The 22,187-nt window shown below is 43.8% G+C and overlaps 1 protein-coding gene across 1 annotated transcript in view; it reads left to right on the forward strand.

The window, feature by feature from the left end:
* The window catches only part of FAM166C (family with sequence similarity 166 member C), a 59,930-nt gene extending 41,117 nt beyond the window's left edge, over positions 1 to 18,813 (forward strand). Inside the window, exons 4-5 of the mRNA XM_030195543.1 lie at positions 9,158 to 9,212; positions 18,686 to 18,813. Coding sequence (XP_030051403.1) covers positions 9,158 to 9,212; positions 18,686 to 18,691 — 61 coding nt within the window. The 3' untranslated portion in view covers positions 18,692 to 18,813. The remainder of the gene's footprint in view (positions 1 to 9,157; positions 9,213 to 18,685) is intronic.
* Positions 18,814 to 22,187: the final 3,374 nt, after the last annotated feature.

Genomic DNA, 22,187 nt, shown 5'->3' on the forward strand with positions numbered 1-22,187 from the left:
ACCTTTGTAAATGCCAATGCCAGCAGCCTGGTCCCACTCTGGTTAAGGTGGAGCCCATCATTCCGGAATAGGTTCCCCCTTCCCCAGAATGTTGCCAGTTCCTTACAAATAGAAAACCCACCTCCCTGTACCATCGCCTCATCCATGCATTGAGACTCTGGAGCTCTGCCTGTCTCTTGGGCTCTGCGTGTGGAATGGGGAGCACTTCTGAAAATGGTACCCTAGAGGTTCTGGATTTGAGCTTTCTACCTAAAAACCTAAATTTGGTTTCCATAACTTACCTCCCACATGTTCCTATATCATTGGTATCCACATGTACAAAGACAGCCGGCTTCTCCCCAGTACTATCTAAAATCCTATCTAATGATGCGTGAGGTCCACCACCTTCGCACCAGACAGGCTAGAGACCAGTCAATCCTCATGTCCACCAGCTGCCCAGCTATCTACATGCCTAATAATCGAATCACCATCTACAACAACCATCCTAACCCTTACCTTCTGGGCAGAAGCTCCTGGAGACACATTCTTGGTTCGATAGAATATTGCATCACCTGGTGGGCTGGTCCTGGCTACAGGATTACTTCCAGCTTCACCAGGGTGATGCTATCCTTTTAGAAGACCTCCCTCCTCCAAGGCAGCATGGGGGCTGCCAGACTGGAGGTGGGACTTCTCTACAACATCCCTGTAGGCCTCCTCTATGTACCTCTCTGTCTTCCTCAGTTTCTTCAAGTCTACTACTCTAGCCTCAAGAGAACAGACTCATTCTCTGAGAGCTTGGAGTTCTTTGCACTGAGAACACACATATAACCTCTCACCAACTGGGAGATAATTGTACATGTGACACTCAGTGCAAAAGACTGAATAGCACCCCTCTTGCTGCTGGACTGCTGTTTGCATGTTAATTTTATTTATTTATTACATTTGTACCCCGCACTTTCCCGCTCATGGCAGGTTCAATGCAGCTTACATAGTAGATAGGGTTTCAGTGTATAGCAGAGAGAAGTACAAGCTGTAGTAAAGCTGTAGTAACGTAGAATGATAAATGTAGTTAGGTGATATAACAAGAGAAGGGGTAGTACAGGTGGGAGAGTTAGGGAGGGGATGAGTTGTATTAGTCGGGGGATTTGGTGTAAGAGAGTAAGGAAAGGGAAGAGGTTGTGGGAAGACTGGTGGGAGGGGGTCTAGTTCATTGTCATTAACGCTTGGTTGGGTGTTGTATGGGTGGGTACATAAGTTTAAGTTGGATCATTTGGGTAAGCCTGTTTGAAAAGGTGGGTTTTCAGCAGTTTCCGAAAGGTTAGGTGATCGTTGATTGCTCGAATATATCTTGGTAGGGAGTTCCAGAGTTGGCTGCCTATGACAGAGAAGTTGGATGCATAGTAGGTTTTGTACTTGAGTCCTTTGCAGTAGGGAAGGTGTAAGTTGAGATAGGTTCGCGAAGATTTTGATCCGTTTCTGGGTGGAAGGTCAATTAGTTGGTCCTTGTAGCTTGGGGATTCTCTGTGGATAATCTTGTGAATCAGTGTGTGTACTTTGAAGTTTATTCGTTCTTTGATAGGGAGCCAGTGGAGCTTTTCGCGTAGAGGTGTTGCTTGCTCAAATCGTGACTTACCAAAAATGAGTCTGGCTGCCGTGTTTTGTACAGTCTGGAGTTTTTTTCAGGACTTGGGCTTTACAACCAATGAAAATACTATTGCAGTAGTCAGCGTGGGTAAGTACTGTGGATTGTACCAAGCTGCAGAATGTTTTAATGGGGAGGTATGGTTTGACACGTTTCAGCACCCACATCATATTGAACATTTTCTTCGTGGTGGCTATTGCGTGATTTTCAAGAGATAGATGGTTGCCTATTGTTACTCCTAGAATTTTCAGGTTGTCGGATATGGGGATCGTGACGTCAGGGGTGCTAAGAGTAGTTGGGAGGAGTGTGGGGATGATAAGATTAGGCATTGAGTTTTCTCCTTGTTCATTTTCATCTTAAAGGTGTTGGCCCAGGAGGCTAAGGTATTCATGCCAGTGATTATTTTGTCGGAGATTTCTGATAAGTTGGATTTGAAGGGGATGAATATGGTAACGTTGTCTGCGTAGATGAAGGGGTTGAGGCCATGTTTGGATAGGGATTTGGCTAGGGGGATCATCATAAGATTGAAGAGAATCGTGGATAGAGGAGATCCTTGGGGTACTCCACATTCTGATGAGCAGGGAGGTGAGATTGATGAAGTTGACTTGACTTGGTAGGATCTTGTGGTGACGAAGCTTTTTATCCATTTAATGATATTTCCGCCGATCCCTAGTTTATCCAGTAGTTTTGTTAGAATGTTATGATTTACCATGTCGAATGCACTGGATAGGTCGAATTGTAGAAGAAGGATGTTGTTTCCAAATGATACTTCTTGTTTGTACTTGGATACTAAGGTGAGTAGTACCGTTTCTGTGCTGTGGGCTGGACGGAAGCCCGATTGCGACTCATGTAGAATGGAGAATTTTTGTATAAATTCGTTAAGTTGAGAAGTCACTCTGTTTTCCATCAGTTTGATTAGTAGTGGGGTGGAGGCAACAGGGCGGTAATTGGTGATGTCGTTTGCTGGTTTCTTGGGGTTTTTTGGTATTGGTGTGAGTAGAATGTTGCCATGTTTGGTGGGGAATGAACCTTGTTGAAGCAGGAAGTTTAGGTGGTTGGTAAGGTCTGTAATAAAGCGTGCAGGGGCATTTTTCATTAGATAGTTAGGGCATGAGTCTAGGAGGCAGTAGGACCTGGAGAATTTGGTGACTGTTGTGGAAACTTCCTTGGTGGTAAGGAGGTGAAGTTTGTTCAGGAACGGTCAGCCAGAACGTTGTCCATGTTGCAGTGGCGTAGCCAGACAGCCAATTTTGGGTGGGCCTGAACCCAAAGTGGGTGGGCACAACATTTTCTCTCTAACCCCCTCCCCCAGCATTTCCCAACACAAAAGATAAATACTTTAGCTGATGAAGATCCCCAAGCTCTGTCACCTAAAGACTTCCACCAAAGATGGCCAGAATTCACTTTTACCAAGCTTGGTTGGCAGCAGCAACTCCTTGAGCCACCGATGGTGGCACCCCATGCATGCTTAGTTGTCAGTGGCTCAAGGATACTGCCCCCATCTGCCAAGCTCAGCAGAAGGGAGTTCTGGCCACCTTCAGTGGAGGTCCTCAGCTAGCAGGGCTTGGGGATCCCCACCAGCTACAGCAAGGGTCAGGGCTGCTGTTAGGCATGCTGGGGCCCAGGGCAGAAAATAAAGAAGCCCTCTCCTCTTTAATCTCCCCATCTGCCATTACAGTCTCACCCTGACAGACCATCACCAAATACAGAACAAGGGATTACAAATTAGAAATAAAAATATGTAGACAAAAATTGAACTGAGAACCTCAACATTTACTGCAACACTGGAGAAATAAAAACAAATATGCATTTCCTTTTCTACTGAACACAATAAAAAGACATCCGCTATGAACATTTCCCAAAGCTAACATATTCCATTTAAAACATTCAAAATAAAATTATTTTTCTACCTTTTGTTGTCTGAATGTTTTATTTTTCTATCATGTTGGTTTCAGTTTCTCCTTCCCACTTTCCCGTTGTCTTCTGCTAATTCTTCAAGCAATTGTTGTCCATTTGTCTTTTCTCTCCTCTCGTTCCATTTCCTCACTACAACTGCTTCTGAAATATTGATCTTTCCATTTTAGCTCTTTCCTTTCTGTTTTTTGTTCTTTTCTGCCTCTGTCCACTCAAATGTAACCCTCTTTCTAAACTTTTTCCTTCTTTTTACTTTTCAGATATCTATCAAATTTCCATCTCCTTTAACCCACTAGCTCAACCATATCCAAACTCACTCCTTCCCAGCCTTCCATTCCCTCCCATCTTCAATCTACGCACCATTACCATATTTCTACCATCTGTAATCACTATCCTCTCATTCATTTCATTGCCATCTCCCCTCTCTCTTTATCCTCTCTTCACTCTCATAGCCTGACATCTCCCTCTCCCTTTTACCCCCTCCCCCCACCAGCATATGCCTGTCCCCTCACTCCTATCCCTCCCTCCATTGTCCTGCATTTCTCTCTCTTACCCATTGTCCAGTATATCTCCCTTCTGCCCCGGGATCCAATATCTCCCTCTTCCCCCCTCTCTTGTGCAGCATCTCTCCTTCCCTTTGCTCCACCTCTATGTCCAACATCTCTCCCATATTGTCCACTATCTCTTTCTTTCTCTCTCTCTCTCTCCCTGCCTTGAGCCCCTGGTCTAACATCTTTTTCTCTCCCCTCCAGCCATGTTCAATATTTCCCCCTCTCATCTCTCACCCCCTTCCTCGACTGTCATGTCCAACACTTTTTTCCTCTATCGTCCTTTGCCACTCCTCTGCAGCCTTTCTCTTCCTCTCCCCACCACACCCATATCAAACAATTCTCACTCTCTTCCTCCTGCATCTCTCCCTCCCCTATATCAAACAATTATTTATCCACCCCACCTAGCATTACCCGTCTCTCACTCACTCACTCACTCTCTCCACCCCACCCCCTCTCACGGGGCAGGCCCAGGGCAATGATATTGATGCCCAACCACTAGCTTCTCCTCCTGGCCACTACTGTAGTGTGGTGGCCTTGAGGAATCACTGCGAGCTTCCGTGCCCTTCCCTACCTCTTTCTCCACCCTTGCGTCCCACCGTGGCTGCAAAGGAAATTCTTGTCCTCCCCGCCGGCACTGCCTCGGTCCCCGCATGCTACCCTCGGTCCCTGAATTATTTTCTTCACTCGTTGCCGGCAGTGCTGGCATTCACACAGGCAGCTCCGCTCCCCTCTGCCACGTCCATCTGGCCCTTTCTGATGCACTTCCTGTTTATGTAGGGCCAGATGGACGTGACAGAGGGGAGCGGAGCTGCTTGCGTGAATGGCAGCGCTGCCGGCGACAAGTGAAGAAAATAATTCAGGGACCGAGGGTAGCATGCGGGGACCGAGGCTGCGCCGGCGGGGAGGACATGAATTTCTGTTGCAGGCAAAGCTGGATGCTCTTGGACGGCTGGAGAAAAGGCAGCAAGCGACATGCGAGGGATGGGTGGGCGGGCCTGGAGGGAAAGTGGCTGGGCCTGGGCCCGTCCAGGCCCGCCCATGGCTATGCCCCTGCCATGTCGGGGTCCAGTTTGTCAAGAAAAGTGTCGAAGCTAGTGCAATCTTGGGGAATTGTATTGCAAAGATTGATGACTTTGTCATTAAAGTATTTGACCAGCTGGTCGGCAGATGGATAGTTTGAGGGTGATGTTGTGACTGGACTGGTGTTAAGAAGATTCTTTATAAGTTGATAATGTTTTTTTTATGTCTGATCCGCAGGGTGTAATTTTTTCTGTATAGTATGTTCTTTTGGTTCGTTTAATGGCATTTTTGTAGTTTCTTTGTGCCTGTTTCCATGCATTGAGGGTGATAACGTTTTTTTATTTACTCCAGGTTTTTTCTAGTTTCTTGGTTTGTGATTTTAGGTTTTTTAATAGTTCGTTAAACCATGGTGAAGGGTTGCGTTTATGTGGAGTTTTGGTGTGTAGTGGAGCAATTTCATCCAGAATAAGTTTGCACCAGTTATTCCATTCTGTGAGGAAGTGAGTTGAGTTTGGATTTATTGTCCAGTTGTTGTCGTAGATTTGTTGCCAGAAAGTTTCCTTGTCTATCCGTCCTCTCGTGATGATTGTTATTGGGTGGTGTGTTTTAGGTTGTCCCTTTTTACGCCAGTGTAGTGATAAGGACGCTATGTGATGATCAGACCAGGGGGAAGCAGACCAGCAGATGTCGGATATGATGAAGTTTTGGTCCGTGGAGAATTTGTAGGAGATGACGTCAAGTGAGTGGCCTTTGACATGGATTGGTTGAATTGTAGGGAGTTTGAAGTCACATAGGTGGAGGAAGTCTTTGTGTTCCTGGGTGTGGGCGGAGTTTGAGTCCTCTAAGTGTAGGTTTAAGTCACCAATTAATAATACATTGAGTTGTTGATGAATGCGTTTGATATAAAGTCCATGTATGTGGATTGGTTGTGATTCCAGTTGATGGGAGGTCTGTAAAATAGAATGCAGGTTAGGTGGTCGCATAGTGAGGGGCAATAAAGTTTGATTGAGGCAATTTCGAGTTGTAGTGTAATGGACTCTTGAATGGGCTCAGGGGAGAAGTTAGATCTGTAGATGAGCGCTATACCACCACCTCTTTTGTCTTGTCTAGTCCAGTGAGTGATTTTGTAGCCAGGGGGACATAGATCAAGTATGACTGGATCTTTTGAGTAGCGGATCCAGGTTTCTGTGATGAAGAGTAGGTCGAGGTTGTCAGATGTGATCCAGTCTGTGAGGATTTCGGTTTTGTTAACTGCTGATCTGGCATTGATGTAGCCCACTCTGATGGGTAGGTATGGGTCAGCACTTGGAGACGATGGGTGAATATTTATAAGATGATTTGTTTTTGATGTTTTAGATTTGGTTGATTTTGTTTCGGTTTTTGGAGGAGGCAGTTTGAGTGATGTTGGGTTTCTTTGGCTGTTGTCGTTTTTTTTGTAGTAGTTTAGAACTGGGATGATGTTGATTTCTGATGGGGGGGGGCATTGAGTGTTGCGTGGATGAGAGCGAGTGAGTGGTTTATGATGAGTATGTTTAAAAGGAACATTTTAGGGATTTGTTATTGGTTCGGTTGAGGAATAGGTGAGATAGGGGTGGATTGTTTTGTTAGTCTGGTTGGGATGGGGCACGGGGGCAGTAGGTTGATGAAAGAACTATTGAGAGACAGCGGTAAAATATATACAGTAAAATATACACAGTAAAGTATACACAGTTAATAGTGCTGGAACTCTGAGCAAGGAACAGTGTTCAAATGTACCGGAAACACAGTCAACAGTATTGGAACTCAGAACAGACACAGTATTAAGATGTACAGAGTCTAACAGGAGACATCTGCAAAATGCACATTATCAGCAATGCTGGAAATTAGATCACAACTAGGTCCGGGGTTATGTCGTCTCCGCCACTTGTTCGCTTACCTCCCTTGGGTTGGCTCTCTTGTCTCTCTCCGATTCAGGTTTTGGTGGGTCCCGAGGGTTAATCACCGATCTGGTGATCTGTTTCGGTTTAGCCTTCCTGCCGCGGTGCGCCACATGGTGTGTGTCGCTTTAAGAAGTATATGGAGGGAGATGCCGCTGCGGGTGCCGGTCTGTCCTCGCCACGCTCAGCTCTCCTGGTTAGCGATGTTATAGTGTTGGCACTAGGGAATCAGATGAATATAAAGAGCCTTAAGATTATATGGTATAATGTGTAATTTATTTAGTGGTTGCTTCTCAGAAACAAATTAAATGTAATTAAAACTCTAATTAAAACTCTCCTCTTGTTGTCCTAATTAGAATAATTGACTATAAATGAAGAGTTGAGCTAGGGTTGAGGGGTGGGAATGAATACTGAACTACACCCTTCTGTGCCTTCTAGAGTCTATTTGTTAATTTTATGGCAGAAAAATTCAAGTTTTAAAATTATGGGGAAAAGGGTATGGAGACTAGTTAATAAAATTTTCCTCTTTTTTTAAAAATTCTAACTGTATTTATCAATAACCTACAATTCCTGTTTTAAACCCATTCTTTATGTTACCAAGCACAGAGCAAAATAATGTCACTTACCCAGAGAAATGTCCTTTTCTCTCAGAACTTCTCAGAAAGAAAGTTAAATGGGACCTTTCCTCTTTATATAGTTTGGATGCTAAGAGGACTGTTTCCAACAGACCCTTTGAAGCTAACCCAGTAATCAGATTGCCCTTAGAAACCTTTGCAACTATTCTACTTCCTCATACCTTAATTAGCATCTAATTCAGGTCAGTAGCAGTGCTACCTCTCCAACAGGCAAGAACAGAAAATAACTTTCTTTTAGGATAAAGAATAAAACAAAGAATAAAAAAAAAAATTATAATACGTGGAAGGGCATAATCGAACGGGGTGCCCAAATTTTCCTGAGGGGTTCCTCGCAGGACGTCCCCGCGAAGGGGCAGGGAAACCTGTATTATTGAAACAAGATGGGTGGCCACCTTTTGTTTCAATAATACAGTTGGGGACGCCCAAATCTCCACATTTAGGTCGACCTTGGAGATGGTCGTCTCCAATTTTCGGCGATAATGGAACCCGAGGATGCCCATCTCAGAAATGACCAAATCAAAGCCTTTTGGTCGTGGGAGGAGCCAGCATTCATAGTGCACGAGTCCCCCTGACATGCCAGGACACCAACTGGGCACCCTAGGGGGCACTGCAGTGGACTTCAGAAAAAGATCCCAGGTACATAGCTCCCTTACCTTGTGTGCTGGGTCCCCCAACCTCCCCCCAAAACTCACTCCCCACAACTGTACACCACTACCATAGCCCTTAGGGATGAAGGGGAGAACCTAGATGTGGGTACAGTGGGTTTCTGGTGGGGTTTGGAGGGCTCACATTTACCACCACAAGTGTGACAGGTAGGGGGGGGATGGGCCTGGATCCGCCTGCCTGAAGTGCACTGCAGTACCCAGTAAAACTGCTCCAGGGACCTGCATACTGCTGTCATGGAGCTGGGTATGATATTTGAGGCTGCAATAGAGGCTGGAAAATATTTTTAAATTTTTTTTTTTAGGGTGGGAAGGGGTTAGTGACTACTGGGGGAGTAGGGGGAGGTCATCGCCAATTCCCTTTGGTGGTCATCTGGTCATTTAGGGCACATTTTTGTGGCTTGGACAATAATAAAGAAAAACAGGACCAAGTAAAGTCAGCCAAGTGTTCATCAGGGATGCCCTTCTTTTTTTCCATTATCAGCCGAGGACGCCCATGTGTTAAGCACGCCCCAGTCCCGCCTTCACTATGTTTCCAACACGCCCCCAGGAACTTTGGGCATCCCCGCGACGGAAAGCAGTTGAGAGCGCCCAAAATCGGCTTTCGATTATGCCGATTTGGGCGACCCTGGGAGAAGGTTGCCCATCTCCCTATTTGTGTCGAAAGATGGGCGCCTTTCTCTTTCGAAAATGAGCCCAATTGTGTCTTCCTTAACTTATTAACTTGTGATGACATATGTTCTTGTGGATAAGTGCTTTTCTTTACCACATCCCTGGAATATAAAGTCAGCCTCAGTGGATTCACCCATTGTATCTTTTGTCTTTTTTATTGTTGCAGAAAGGATGAAAAACTTCTGGAATACGTACAAAAGGTGTTTAATGAGGGTCAAACGGTAATGTTTATTTTATTCTTCCAGAAAGGGAATGTTCTTGCATGGAAATTATTTACAGGGAAGTTCTATAAAGTACTTGCTCACAGTTCTGTACCAACTATGCACATATTTCATCAAAAGAATGGCATAGACATGTGTATGTGCACACATATGCACATAAATGCCAAAATTCTTCCTAAGCACCATTCTATATATGCACATGTATCTAATATAGCATGTATTTTACATGTAGACATACAGGTGAAGTTGGGGCAGACCATGTATGGGATGCACACTTAGGTGTGTAACTTATAGAATACTGTAGTTTATGGGTATGTCTCTAATCCTTAGGTATACACATTTACACCATCTCTTTTGCTGGCATAAGTGTGCACATATAATTTATAGGCATGCATTTTTGCTGTTATGCTAGTATTCTGTAAGGGAAAATAGATGCCTATGTTCCTATATAAAATAGGCTTATACCTGGTATCCAGTTATAGAATCACCCCCATAGAGCATAAAAGACAGGGAACCATTGGTTAAAAGAATGCAGACATCAAGGCGTTCCTATCAAACATATAAATGGCAAGAGGCGTACTCACTCGCAAATGCGCAGTAGAGACCCTCTCTGTCCCGCCCCCGCGTCAATACGTGATGACGGGGGTGTGACAGAGAGGGAACCTGCGCACCTGCGAGTGAGGGAACCATCGTCGCCACCCCTCCCCCCCCCCCCCCCCCAGGGTTGCTGCTACCGCTCCCCCCACCCACCCGGAGTTGCCGCCACCACCCACCCTCCACCTGGTCCGGGTACCTGGCTTCACTATTCAAACCGCCGGAACGCAGCACACAGCTCATCTGAGCTGCCGTTGGCCTTCCTTACCTGCCTGTGTCCCGCCCTCGCAGACGTTACGTCACACGAGGGCAGAACACACGCAGAGAAGAAGGAAGGCTGACGGCAGCTCAGACGAGCTGTGTGCTGCGTTCCTGCAGTTTGAATAGTGAAGCCAGGTACCCAGCCCGGGTGGCGGGGGGGACTCCGGGGGGGAGGGGGCGGCAGCGGCGGTGACTCCGGGGGGGAGGGGCGGCGGTGACATATCCGGGGGGGGGGGCTTTCAAACCCCCCCCCCCCTTCCTTTACTAGCCCATTTTTTCGGGCTCAACGGCTAGTAACAACATAAACCAGGGGGGTTGATATTCCAAGCAATTTAACCAGCCAGAAGATATGGCTCCCGGTCAGTTAAATTGCTTGTTCAAGGCTATCTGCTGATATTCAGTGGCACTTAACCAGTTAGTGCTGTCGAATATCACCACAGACTGCTAAACTCAAAACCAACTATTTTGTGGGTGATCTGGGGGCGGAGTTGACAGTTATGCAGTTAAGGGCTGATATTCAGCACTCAACCACCTAAGTTTAGCGGTCAAATTAGATTCCATAAAAGGCAATCTTATCTATATCTGGTGTCATTTATTAAGTTAAGTACTGAATATCACACTTAACCACATAAGAGATAGCCGGCCTCATAAACCCGGATATTCAATGCTGGTGCCTGAACATGGCCTGGCATTAAATTTTATGAATAACACTGGCAACAGCTAAAAATCGCTCACCACTACCTGAATATCGACCCCCCAGGATTCTAAAGATACAGTCAACAGAACCTAAGGTCTTGAAGGCCTTTTACATTTATTATAGTTTTTCTCTGAACACAAATTTTACTAGTCACACTCATGAGTGTAACGTTTGTGAGCCCTTGGCCCAGAGTTGGCCGCGTGAGAATCACCCAACCACCTCTGGGTAGACCAAGTCCCCTCAGAACTAAGAGTGGTCCCAAGAACTGGACCGGACCACAAGTGAAGATGAACTGAGGCAGCTTTATTAGCAGCAAAAAACACTGGGCTAAAAGGGTAGCCAAACGGCACAGAAAGGAAAACAGGCAGCCTAGCTATACAGTCTAACCTAACTGAAGCAAGGCAAACAAAAACATAGAATAAGGTAAAGTAGAACAGCCTAGCTGTATCATAATCAGCCTAGCTGCGCATCTCAATACTAGCGAACACAATGCAAAGCATAAAGTATACAGTAAAGGTAAAGTAAAACAGCCTAGCTGTATCATAAGCAGCCTTGCTGCGCATCTCTATACTAGCGAACACAATGCAAAGCATAAAGTATACAGTAAAGGTAAAGTGGAATAGCCTAGCTGTATAGGGAAATCAAACATAAGCAGCCTAGCTGCGCATCTCAATACTAACAGAGCAATGCAAACATATGGCATACAGTAGAACACAATAGACTAGGCAAAGGGCCCGCCCTAGCGGGACAAAGACAGAAGTGTTTCCCCTGGCTGACAGAGGAAACACCACTAGTGGTTCAGAAAAGGATTCATTCTGTCAGTACACTCAGAAGAGCCACAGAACAACTGGATAATCTGAGAGTGCATACAGTACCTGGAGTGTCTCTTGTAGTTTTGGTCTGCAAAAAGGCTTGTCTGTCACTGGCTTGTGCTTTAACTAATCTCACAGCAATATCTTCTGATGGATATCCTCTACTGGAAAATCTATCTGACATATTCTGTGCTTGTATGTTGAAATTTTCAATATTAGAGCAAATTCTTCTCAGCCGAAGAGGCAAGTTTTTCTTGAGACTTTTGTTATGATAACTGGTGTAATGTAGAAATGCATTGCGATTGGTGGGTTTCCTGTAGATGGTGGTCATGAAGTGGTTATTTCTATTTAGATAATGTTCAAGTCCATGCAGTGTACTATCCACCTTCTGGAGCTGCTGGGGTTTGTGATAAATTACCCGAAGTCCCATCTCCAGCCAGTCCAATCTCTGGAATTCATAGGAGCGCTGCTGAATTCTCAGACGGCTCAGGCCTTCCTTCCCGAAGCAAGGGCCCAGAACCTTCTATCCCTTGTCTCTCAGACCAGAGCGTCTCAGCAGGTCACAGCTCGGCAGATGTTGAGACTCCTGGGTCATATGGCCTCCACGGTTCATGTGACTCCCATGGTTCGCCTTCACATGAGACCTGCTCAATGGACCCTAGCTTCCCAGTGGTGTCAAGCTACCGGGAATCTAGAGGATGTCATCCGTCTGTCCATCAGTTGCCGCAATTCGCTGCACTGGTGGACCATTCGGACCAATTTGACCCTGGGACGTCCATTCCAAATTCCGCAGCCCACGAAAGTGCTGACGACGGATGCATCTCGCCTGGGGTGGGGAGCTCATGTCGATGGACTCCACACCCAGGGTCTGTGGTCCCTCCAGGAACAGGATCTTCAGATCAACCTCCTGGAGCTCCGAGCGGTCTGGAACGCGCTGAAGGCCTTCAGAGATCGGCTGTCCTATCAAATCATCCAAATTCGGACAGACAATCAGGTTGTAATGTATTACATCAACAAGCAGGGGGGCACTGGATCTCGCCTCCTGTGTCAGGAAGCCGTCGGGATGTGGCGTTGGGCTTGCCAGTTCGGCATGCTTCTCTAAGCCACATACCTGGCAGGCGTAAACAACAGTCTGGCCGACAGACTGAGCAGAGTCATGCAACCGCACGAGTGGTCACTCCATTCCAGAGTGGTACGCAAGATCTTCCGAGAGTGGGGCACTCCCTCGGTGGACCTTTTTGCCTCTCAGACCAACCACAAGCTGCCTCTGTTCTGTTCCAGACTACAGGCACACGGCAGACTAGCGTCGGATGCTTTTCTCCTCCATTGGGGGACCAGCCTCCTGTATACTTATCCTCCCATACCTTTGGTGGGGAAGACTTTACTGAAGCTCAAGCAAGACCACGGCACCATGATTCTGATAGCGCCTTTTTGGCCCCGTCAGATCTGGTTCCCTCTACTTCTGGAGTTGTCCTCCGAAGAACCGTGGAGATTGGAGTGTTTTCCGACTCTCATTTCGCAGAACGACGGAGCGCTTCTGCACCCCAATCTTCAGTCTCTGGCTCTCACGGCCTGGATGTTGAGGGCGTAGACTTTGCTTCGTTGGGTCTGTCTGAGGGTGTCTCCCGCATCTTGCTTGCCTCTAGAAAGGATTCCACTAAAAAGAGTTACTTTTTTAAGTGGAGGAGGTTTGTCGTTTGGTGTGAGAGCAAGGCCCTAGAACCTCGTTCTTGTCCTGCACAGAACCTGCTTGAATACCTTCTGCACTTATCAGAGTCTGGCCTCAAGACCAACTCAGTAAGGAATCACCTTAGTGCGATTAGTGCTTACCATCATCGTGTAGAGGGTAAAGCCATCTCTGGAGAGCCTTTAGTCGTTCGATTCATGAGAGGCTTGCTTTTGTCAAGGCCCCCAGTCAAGCCTCCTACAGTGTCATGGGATCTCAACGTCGTCCTCACCCAGCTGATGAAACCTCCTTTTGAGCCACTGAATTCCTGCCATCTGAAGTACTTGACCTGGAAGGTCATTTTCTTGGTGGCAGTTACTTCAGCTCGTAGAGTCAGTGAGCTGCAGGCCCTGGTAGCTCATGCTCCTTATACCAAATTTCATCACAACAGAGTAGTACTCCGCACTCACCCTAAGTTTCTGCCAAAGGTGGTGTCGGAGTTCCATCTTAACCAGTCAATTGTCTTGCCAACATTCTTTCCCAGACCACATACCCGCCCTGCTGAACGTCAGTTGCACACATTGGACTGCAAGCGAGCGTTGGCCTTTTATCTGGAGCGGACACAGCCCCACAGACAGTCCGCCCAATTGTTTATTTCTTTCGACCCCAATAGGAAAGTGGTCGCTGTCGGGAAACGCACCATCTCCAATTGGCTAGCAGATTGCATCTCCTTCACTTACGCCCAGGCTGGGCTGGCTCTTGAGGGTCATGTCACGGCTCATAGTGTTAGAGCCATGGCAGCGTCAGTGGCCCACTTGAAGTCAGCCACTATTGAAGAGATTTGCAAGGCTGCGACGTGGTCATCTGTCCACACATTCACATCACATTACTGCCTCCAGCAGGATACCCGACGCGACAGTCGGTTCGGGCAGTCGGTGCTGCAGAATCTGTTTGGGGTTTGAATCCAACTACACCCTCCAGGACCCGATTTGTTCTGTTCAGGCTGCACTCTCAGTTAGTTGTTCTTCATAGGTCAATTTCTGTTATGCCCTTCTGTTATGCCCTTCTGTTGCGAGGTTCAATTGACCTGGGTTCTTGTTTTGAGTGAGCCTGAGAGCTAGGGATACCCCAGTCGTGAGAACAAGCAGCCTGCTTGTCCTCGGAGAAAGTGAATGATACATACCTGTAGCAGGTGTTCTCCGAGGACAGCAGGCTGATTGTTCTCACCTACCCTCCCTCCTCCCCTTTGAAGCTGCGTTTTTCCTCATTCCTTTGTTTGTCATTCAACTGAGTGTGAACGGTTGCGCACGGGCGGGAAGACGGCCGCGCATGCGCAGTGGGCGTGCCCTGCGTGCGGGACCGCCCGCAAAGTTTTTGTTCCGGTTGGTGGGGGCTGCCGTGGACGTCAACCCAGTCGTGAGAACAATCAGCCTGCTGTCCTCAGAGAACACCTGCTACAGGTATGTATCATTCAGTATATACACACACTTTCCAAAGATGATATCAAACTTTTTCTATTGCTCACAAGAGCAGGATTGACTTTTACGTTTCATCATTCATCACTAGAGGTTGTTTAGGCTAACACACATATACACTGCTGTATATGTACAATGTGCTAGTTTTCTTAACATGCATTATTATTATATAATAGATTAGCTATCACCTGCTGTACAGCAATAATGCATTTTGGGGGATATGCATGAATTATATTATTTTGGGTTGAACAACATTGATGTTTACTATATATAAATTATTCTCATATTGTAGATTAGCTTGTTCCTGCTATACAACAATGATGTATTTCATCACCCATTGATTTGGGTTATAAAACATTGATGTTTATTATTCTCATGTCACACAATCACAAAAGAGAGGGTAAAACAGCATGCAAAATAATACAGAAACAAAAAAAAAAGTAACACTGGGCTTCCAGGATTGGGATAATCAATGTCCTCCTTTATTGAATGATGACCCGACATGGGCCGTGTTTCAGCACACAGGCGCCTGCTTCAGGGGTCAGAAAACCCTGTTCGTGACTTTCTCAGAGATGTATGTATAACCAAATAGGCGGGATACAATATCTCTAATGTGGTAATGTGGGTAGTATCTCTTAACTCAAAGAACGCTGTCAGTGCAAAAAATGCTGTCGGTACAGAAAAGCCCGCCAAATATTCTCATGTCAACATACACTTTGTTGCATTACAAATATGTATGTTTGCCAACTTTTATTTTGTACTACACCACAATAACTTTGTATATTTATGTTTCTTTATCCCTTATATTTTTTGTGAAATGTTCCCTTTCAAGTCTAAATCAAACAGAATGTATTCTGTATTCTAAGTTCTCTTTATTGGTACAATTATACCCTCTAGTGGACATTTCAAAAATCCATCTACAGTTCATTGAGGCACATTGTCACAGTCTTTAATAATTATTATTTTCACTTAGGGCTTTATTTTTTCCAGTTTTGATTGCTTATACAGGTCTCTTCTTTCCACATGTTCTATTTTCAGCTTTATTTAGACATTAGACTTACAATGATAAGCATTTACTGTCCTTTTTAAGTCACCTTTTTAATCGCTTTTTCCACATAGCACTTGTTTCAACGATACACATTCACACTATTTTTTTTTTTTTGCAATATGTTTTTGTTGGGTGTTTTTCACACATATTTTAGAGCGATTTTACTCTTCACATTGTTGTAATACACAATATAGCACCAGATTATAAGCATACCAATGTCCTCTTCAGCTCTTTTGCATAATGCTGTGTCTTACCATCAGTCTTTTTTTTTCAGTATATACATTCGCTATTGGGTACGTTTGAACTCTCACTCACAATCTTGTTTGGTCCCACAGAAATATATAATGTGCTATACAACTGAAACGTGTGCTTATACAACCGAAACGTATCACACATTCACTCTGGTCCCTTTGCAGTTTTATGATATAATTTTGTCCCTGCTTATAGAATTGAAAGTGTGTAGTATAGATCGGGGTTTCCCGTGAAAGTCGGTTTGTTGTGCGGTGTCTCTCACTTGTTTTGGGTTTTAGGAGTAAAAGAGTTTTTTAAATCATCCGATTTTCTCGTGTAAGTACGAGTTTTTGCGGATGATTCTTTTTTCTCTTTTTCTCCTTTTTGGAACCAATGATAATAACTCACTCCTAAATTTGATAGTGGTAAGTCTTATACTGTTGGTATTTTCCCTATCTGGAGCTCTGAGGTTCCGGTTGTATAAATTCTGATTACAGATTTCCTGATTGAAATCTTTCCAGTACAAGGGGGAGAGACACACAAACTAATCTTTTCAAACTTCTTAGAGTATTTGGATAATTTTGTCCATGTCATTCACTTTGTATTGGTTTGGCGCCTTTTTTCAGTCCGTTTAAACACTTCCAACACACAGTCCTTTTTTCATGCCTTACAGCGGCATCTAGAAGTAATATCTCTTGCAACTAACCTTTATAAAGACACATAGTTGTTATAAATCCAGAACAACATAGCATTTTATCCGGTTACCCATTACTGATTTCCAGTTCATTTACAATTAGTGCAGTTTATGGCAGATCGGCGCTGTGTATACTTCAACTTCTTTTTAAAATATCCTTTTATTAAATGATTTTATTGTTATTAGCTCTTTTGTTTAATATTTATTGCCTGAAGTAGGTGAGATATGTTAATTTTTATTGAACCATTTATAGCACATCGCTATGTCATAGGGTGTTAATATAGCACCAGATTATAAATACATTCATATATATTTTTTTCCTCTTCAGCTTTTTCATTATACTGTTGTGTTTGACAATCAGTCTGTGTGTTTTTTTCAGTATATGCATTTGCTATCGTGTGCGTTTCAACTCTGACATATAACCTTTTTTCAGTACCACCTTTTTTCGGTCCCACAGATACATAATAAACCTATACAATTGTAGTGTTTCATTCATTCACTCTGGTTCCTTTGCAGTTTTTCTTTCATGAGACATTTTTTGTCCATGTCACTCACATCGCATTGCATCCATATTTTAGTTTCACCATTTCTTTTTCAGACCAATATGTTTCACTTTTAAAGATTCTTTTCTGAAGACAAAGATTGCCAGACACATTTACCAAAGTTAGTTCTTGGATCAGAAATGTATAAAGATCAATTTATCGTTATACATTTGCCTCTAAACAATAGTAGGTTTTTTCAAGACCACTTGTTTTTCACTCTTCACTTAAACAATGTTGTATTTTTGCTTGTCCTCTTTTGTAACATCGTTTTATTTGATGGGCTTTTTGTTTTGTTTTGTTTTGTGGTTGTTTATATAAAAAGATAAAAACATGAACATTGAATATTAAAACAAAGAGCTAAAAACTTCTAAGTAACAAATGAACAAAATATGAATATATATTTAAAAACCAATCGTGTGTGTGTATATGTATATATATACATACATACACTTGTTTTTTTAATATATATTCATATTTTTTCATTTGCAATTTAGAATTTTTAGCTCTTTGTTTAATATTCAATGTTCATGTTTTTATCTTTTTATTTTTGATACACATTCAGTATGCTTACATATGTTTTCATTTGTATAGACTCCCGAAGAAGGCATTTGCAGTGCTAAAACATGTTACCTTGTTGAGTCATCTTTTATTAAATTTATGCTTCATATTCAGTGTCTTTGGTCTGTTTTTGAAGAGCCTGATTCTTTTCCTACTCTTCGTCTTCCCTGGCATCTCCCTTTTTAACATACCATTGGAACTGTGCACAGTGGCGTTCCTAGGGGGGCTGACACCTGGGGCGGATCGCCGATGCGCCCCGCCCCCAGGTGCCGTGCCCCCCCCCCCCGGATGCAGCGCGACCCCCCCAGCGAAAGGACCCCCCCCGCAAAAGAAACCCCCCCCCGGGTGCACACTGCTGGGGGGGGGTGCCACGCGCGCCTGTCCTTCGTTCGTTCGATGCTTCTTCTCTGCCCCAGAACAGGAAGTAACCTGTTCCTGGGCAGAGAAGAAGCATGGAATGAACGGAGGACAGGCACGCGCAGTACCCCCCCCCCCCCCAGCGGCGTGCACCCGGGGCGGACCGCACCCACCGCCCCCCCCCCCCAGGAATGCCACTGACTGTGCACATCCCAATCTGGATGTCCCCCATTCTATGTGAAATAGGGCTTCACCTATCAGGTGCTTATGTACATCACATGTGGGATCTCTTTTTCATAAATGAAGTTATAAGCACTGGTGCATTGACCTCCTTTAACCTAGTATCAACCCGTTGTTAAGGATGCCATAATTCTATTATAGCGCTTCTGATAGAAAAGAAGGATGAACTGCATCTACAAATCCTGAGTTGAAATGCCTGTTCTTCAGTGGCGTCAAGCATGCTCAGGCTGAAGCTAGCTGACTATATTATGTCTGCTTTTAATTTTGTTCCGGTAACCTTCTTTCGTTTATTTTACAGGTATAAGAATTATGAGAATTCCTGGTCACATGGTGTTCACTGGCCTGCTCCATGTATTAAAGAAAGTTCTTCAGATGTATTTGTGGATGTATCTTCATTCTTGTTTAGAAAACATCATGTGTCAGAGTTACTATTTCTGATCAATAAATGCATACTGGTTGCATCACATTAACAGGTGTATTTAATTTGTGTTTTCCCTACAATATCCTCTGTTAGTGTTGAGATAAGAGAGCAAAGAATATTGTTGAAAGATAGGAAAGAGGTGGAGAATAGTTACAAACCACTCATATGCAGACAAACATTTTCCCAGTGGGCTCAATATTGAACTTGATATAACCTTTGTAGGAATTGTTTCCTTCAGTTGCATACTATAATTTACCAATATATTGAAGAAGAGTGTTCAAGAGATATGAATAGTATTGAACTACTGATAACACGAATGTACAGATAACATGAACTGCTAAAGCTGGATGAAGAACTGTTCTTTCAGAGTAAATGGTTTGGAAGCATACCTGCAACCCACTCTACTTTTTACCCCATATATCTCATTACCTCCTTTTTACCTTCATTTTCTCCTTTTTGTTTCATTCATTGCCTACATCCCCATTTTATTACAATTTTCTCACCTGCAGTACTTCACTCATGGGGTCTTTTACTAAAGATTAGCTCAAGTTATCTACAGCAGGGTCCATAGGAATAAAATGGGACCTGCTGCAGATAACTCAAGTTAACCTTTAGTAAAAGACCTCCTCAGTCCTTTTATTTTCAAGCCATTTACCCAGCAGTGTACCCAAGTAAATTGGCCTTTCTGTATGGCTAACCTTGGATGGCAATTTTGAGTGACTCTGCATGTCTCTTTTCTCATGGAGTTCCCCTTTAAAAATACACTGGCAGCCAGGGCCACAGAAATTTCATATCTTACAAAGTATTGGGGGCAAAGTGTACAGCCCCTCCCCCAGCTCTGTCTTCTCTGCCCACAGAGGCCCTTGCAATTTTTTTAAGCAGCATTTTCTACAAATAAGCAAAGTTGCCTGCCTGCATTGAGGTTTCTATGTAGACCGTAAGATAAATAAGACATACCAGTAGGTGATATTGAGGGGCATTTTCGACTTGACGTCTAAGTCCAACTTTGGACGTTTGCTAAAAATGTCCAAAATTCAAGTCGAGAATATAGCCATTTTCAAAACCGAAAAACGTCTTATCTTTTTTTTTTTTTTTTAAATGGCTATTTGCTAGATGTTTTTGTGATCTGTGCATTTATCTTTTTGATCCATTAAAAAAAAAGGATCAAGTGAAAAATGCAGAAAAATCAAGTCATTGGAATGTAGGAGGAGCCAGCATTCTGACTGGCCACACAGACATCCCAGGAGAGCAATGGGGTACTGTAGGGGGCACTGCAATGGACTTCAAATAAATACTCCCAGGTACACATCTCACCATTGCTCCATTATGTTGTCTGCTGAGCTGCCCAAAACTCCCCCAAAACCCACTACCCCCAACTGTATACCACTACAATAGCCGTTATGGGTGATGGGGCAGCTATATGTGGGTATAGTGGATTTCTGGTGAGTTTTGGAGGGCTCACAGTTTCCACCACAAGTGTAACAGGTAGGGAGAGGTATGGGCCTGGGTCCACCTGTCCACAATGCACTGCACCCACCACTAGACTACTCCAAGGATGTACATGCTGCTCTAATGGACCTGAGTATAACATCTGAGGCTGGCATTGAGACTGGTAAGTAATGTATTTAATCACATTTTGGGGGGGGGGGTGGAAGGAGGTTAGTGACCACTGGGGCAGTAAGGGGAGGTCATTCCTGATTCCCTCCAGTGGTCATTTTAGGGCACTTTTTGTGGCTTATTTGTTAATAAAACAGGTCTAGACCAAAACTTCCAACTTACAGCCCTGGATGTTTTTGTTTTGTTCCATGATAGCAGAAAAACATCCAAGTGTTAGGAACGCCCAGATACCGCCATTAACATGCCACTGACATGCCCCCTTGTGATTTGAATGCACTTCTGACAGACTTCGTAGAAAAACATCTAAAAATTGGTTTTGAAAATACCAATTTGGACTTTTTTTTGTGAGAAAAACGTCCAATTCAGATTTATGCCATTTTTTGGACATTTTTCTCTTTTGAAAATAAGCCCCATCATCCAATGATGCAAAAAGAGACTATCACTCTCGGAGATCAGAAAAAATAGAATCTATTTACGTTAGTCTTTCTGTATTGTCTTGCAACAGAAGACTCCGAAAGTGATTTTTAATATACAATGAAAATAATTATAACACCAAATAAACAGTAGATTCGTAGGATACAATAAAACTTCCAAGAATATATAGAGAAAAGGAAAATAAAACACACAACTTACAATTAACAGAGTAAATTATTATAAGCAATAATGCAAAGGGAATGAATCAACAAGCATACAACAAAGTTAAACCATGGAACAAAGGCCAAAGAGATAACCAAGGGGGTCTTTTACTAAGTTGTGCTAGTGTTTTTAGCTCACGCTAGAAATTAGCTGGTGCTAAATGCTGAGATGCCCATAGGAATATAATGGGCGTCTCAGCGTTTAGCACCACCCGATTTCTAGTGCAAGCTAAGAACTCTAGCACACCTTATTAAAAGACCCTAAACCCAGCAGGAAGAGTGCAGGGAAGTGACATTAATGTCTGATCAAACAGTTGTGTAATTAAATTATTTAAAAGATTCTGTAAATAAAAATGTTTTTATAACATAAAATCAAAGGTAGTTATTTACTACCCAAATCTCCTTAGGGAGAGTATTCCACATATATGCTACAAATGAGAAAGCCTTCCTCCAAGCATCTTTTAAATTACCAACAAATAAGGAGGGACTATTAAGAAATGCTTCTTAACTAAACCTTAGAACCCTTGCAGGGAGTCTACAATGATCTGCACACTCAAGCTACTTATATAATTAACACAGGGAGTAATTTTATAAGTGACAAGCATGTAGAACTGTATTTTACACAATGAAGTAGATTCTTATAAAATTACCCTGGCATATAAATACATAAAACTAGATAATAGGAAAACATAGAGCCATATATTCAAAGGGACTTAGATGTTTAGGGACTGGATAATTTCAATGATGACTGATGAACACATCTGTACATACCAATACTCATAGCGGAGGTTCTGGATGCCACATCAAAAGCATCCTAGGCTGTCCATGCCATGTGCTTTCAACACTGCCATTGCTTGGCTACTAGCTGGTGGAGCTGGGCAATTTGCTCAGATGGTAGAGTATCTGCAAACTCTGCCATATTGTTCACCAAGAATTTCAAGTGCATGCTCATAAAGAGCTGGTAAGAATGTATACAGGAGGATAGTACAGCATTCTGAAAAACTTTCCTCCCAGATGATTCCAAAGTCCTCGCATCTCTCCCCGAGTGCACTGAGGAGTGAGTCGTGGAGCTTCTGGCTCTTTTGAGAGTGGATTTGATGACCATAGAATGGTGCAGAAGCTGAAGC

The sequence above is a fragment of the Microcaecilia unicolor genome, chromosome 3 (genome assembly GCF_901765095.1).
Source record: "Microcaecilia unicolor chromosome 3, aMicUni1.1, whole genome shotgun sequence".
Classification (NCBI taxonomy): domain Eukaryota; kingdom Metazoa; phylum Chordata; class Amphibia; order Gymnophiona; family Siphonopidae; genus Microcaecilia; species Microcaecilia unicolor.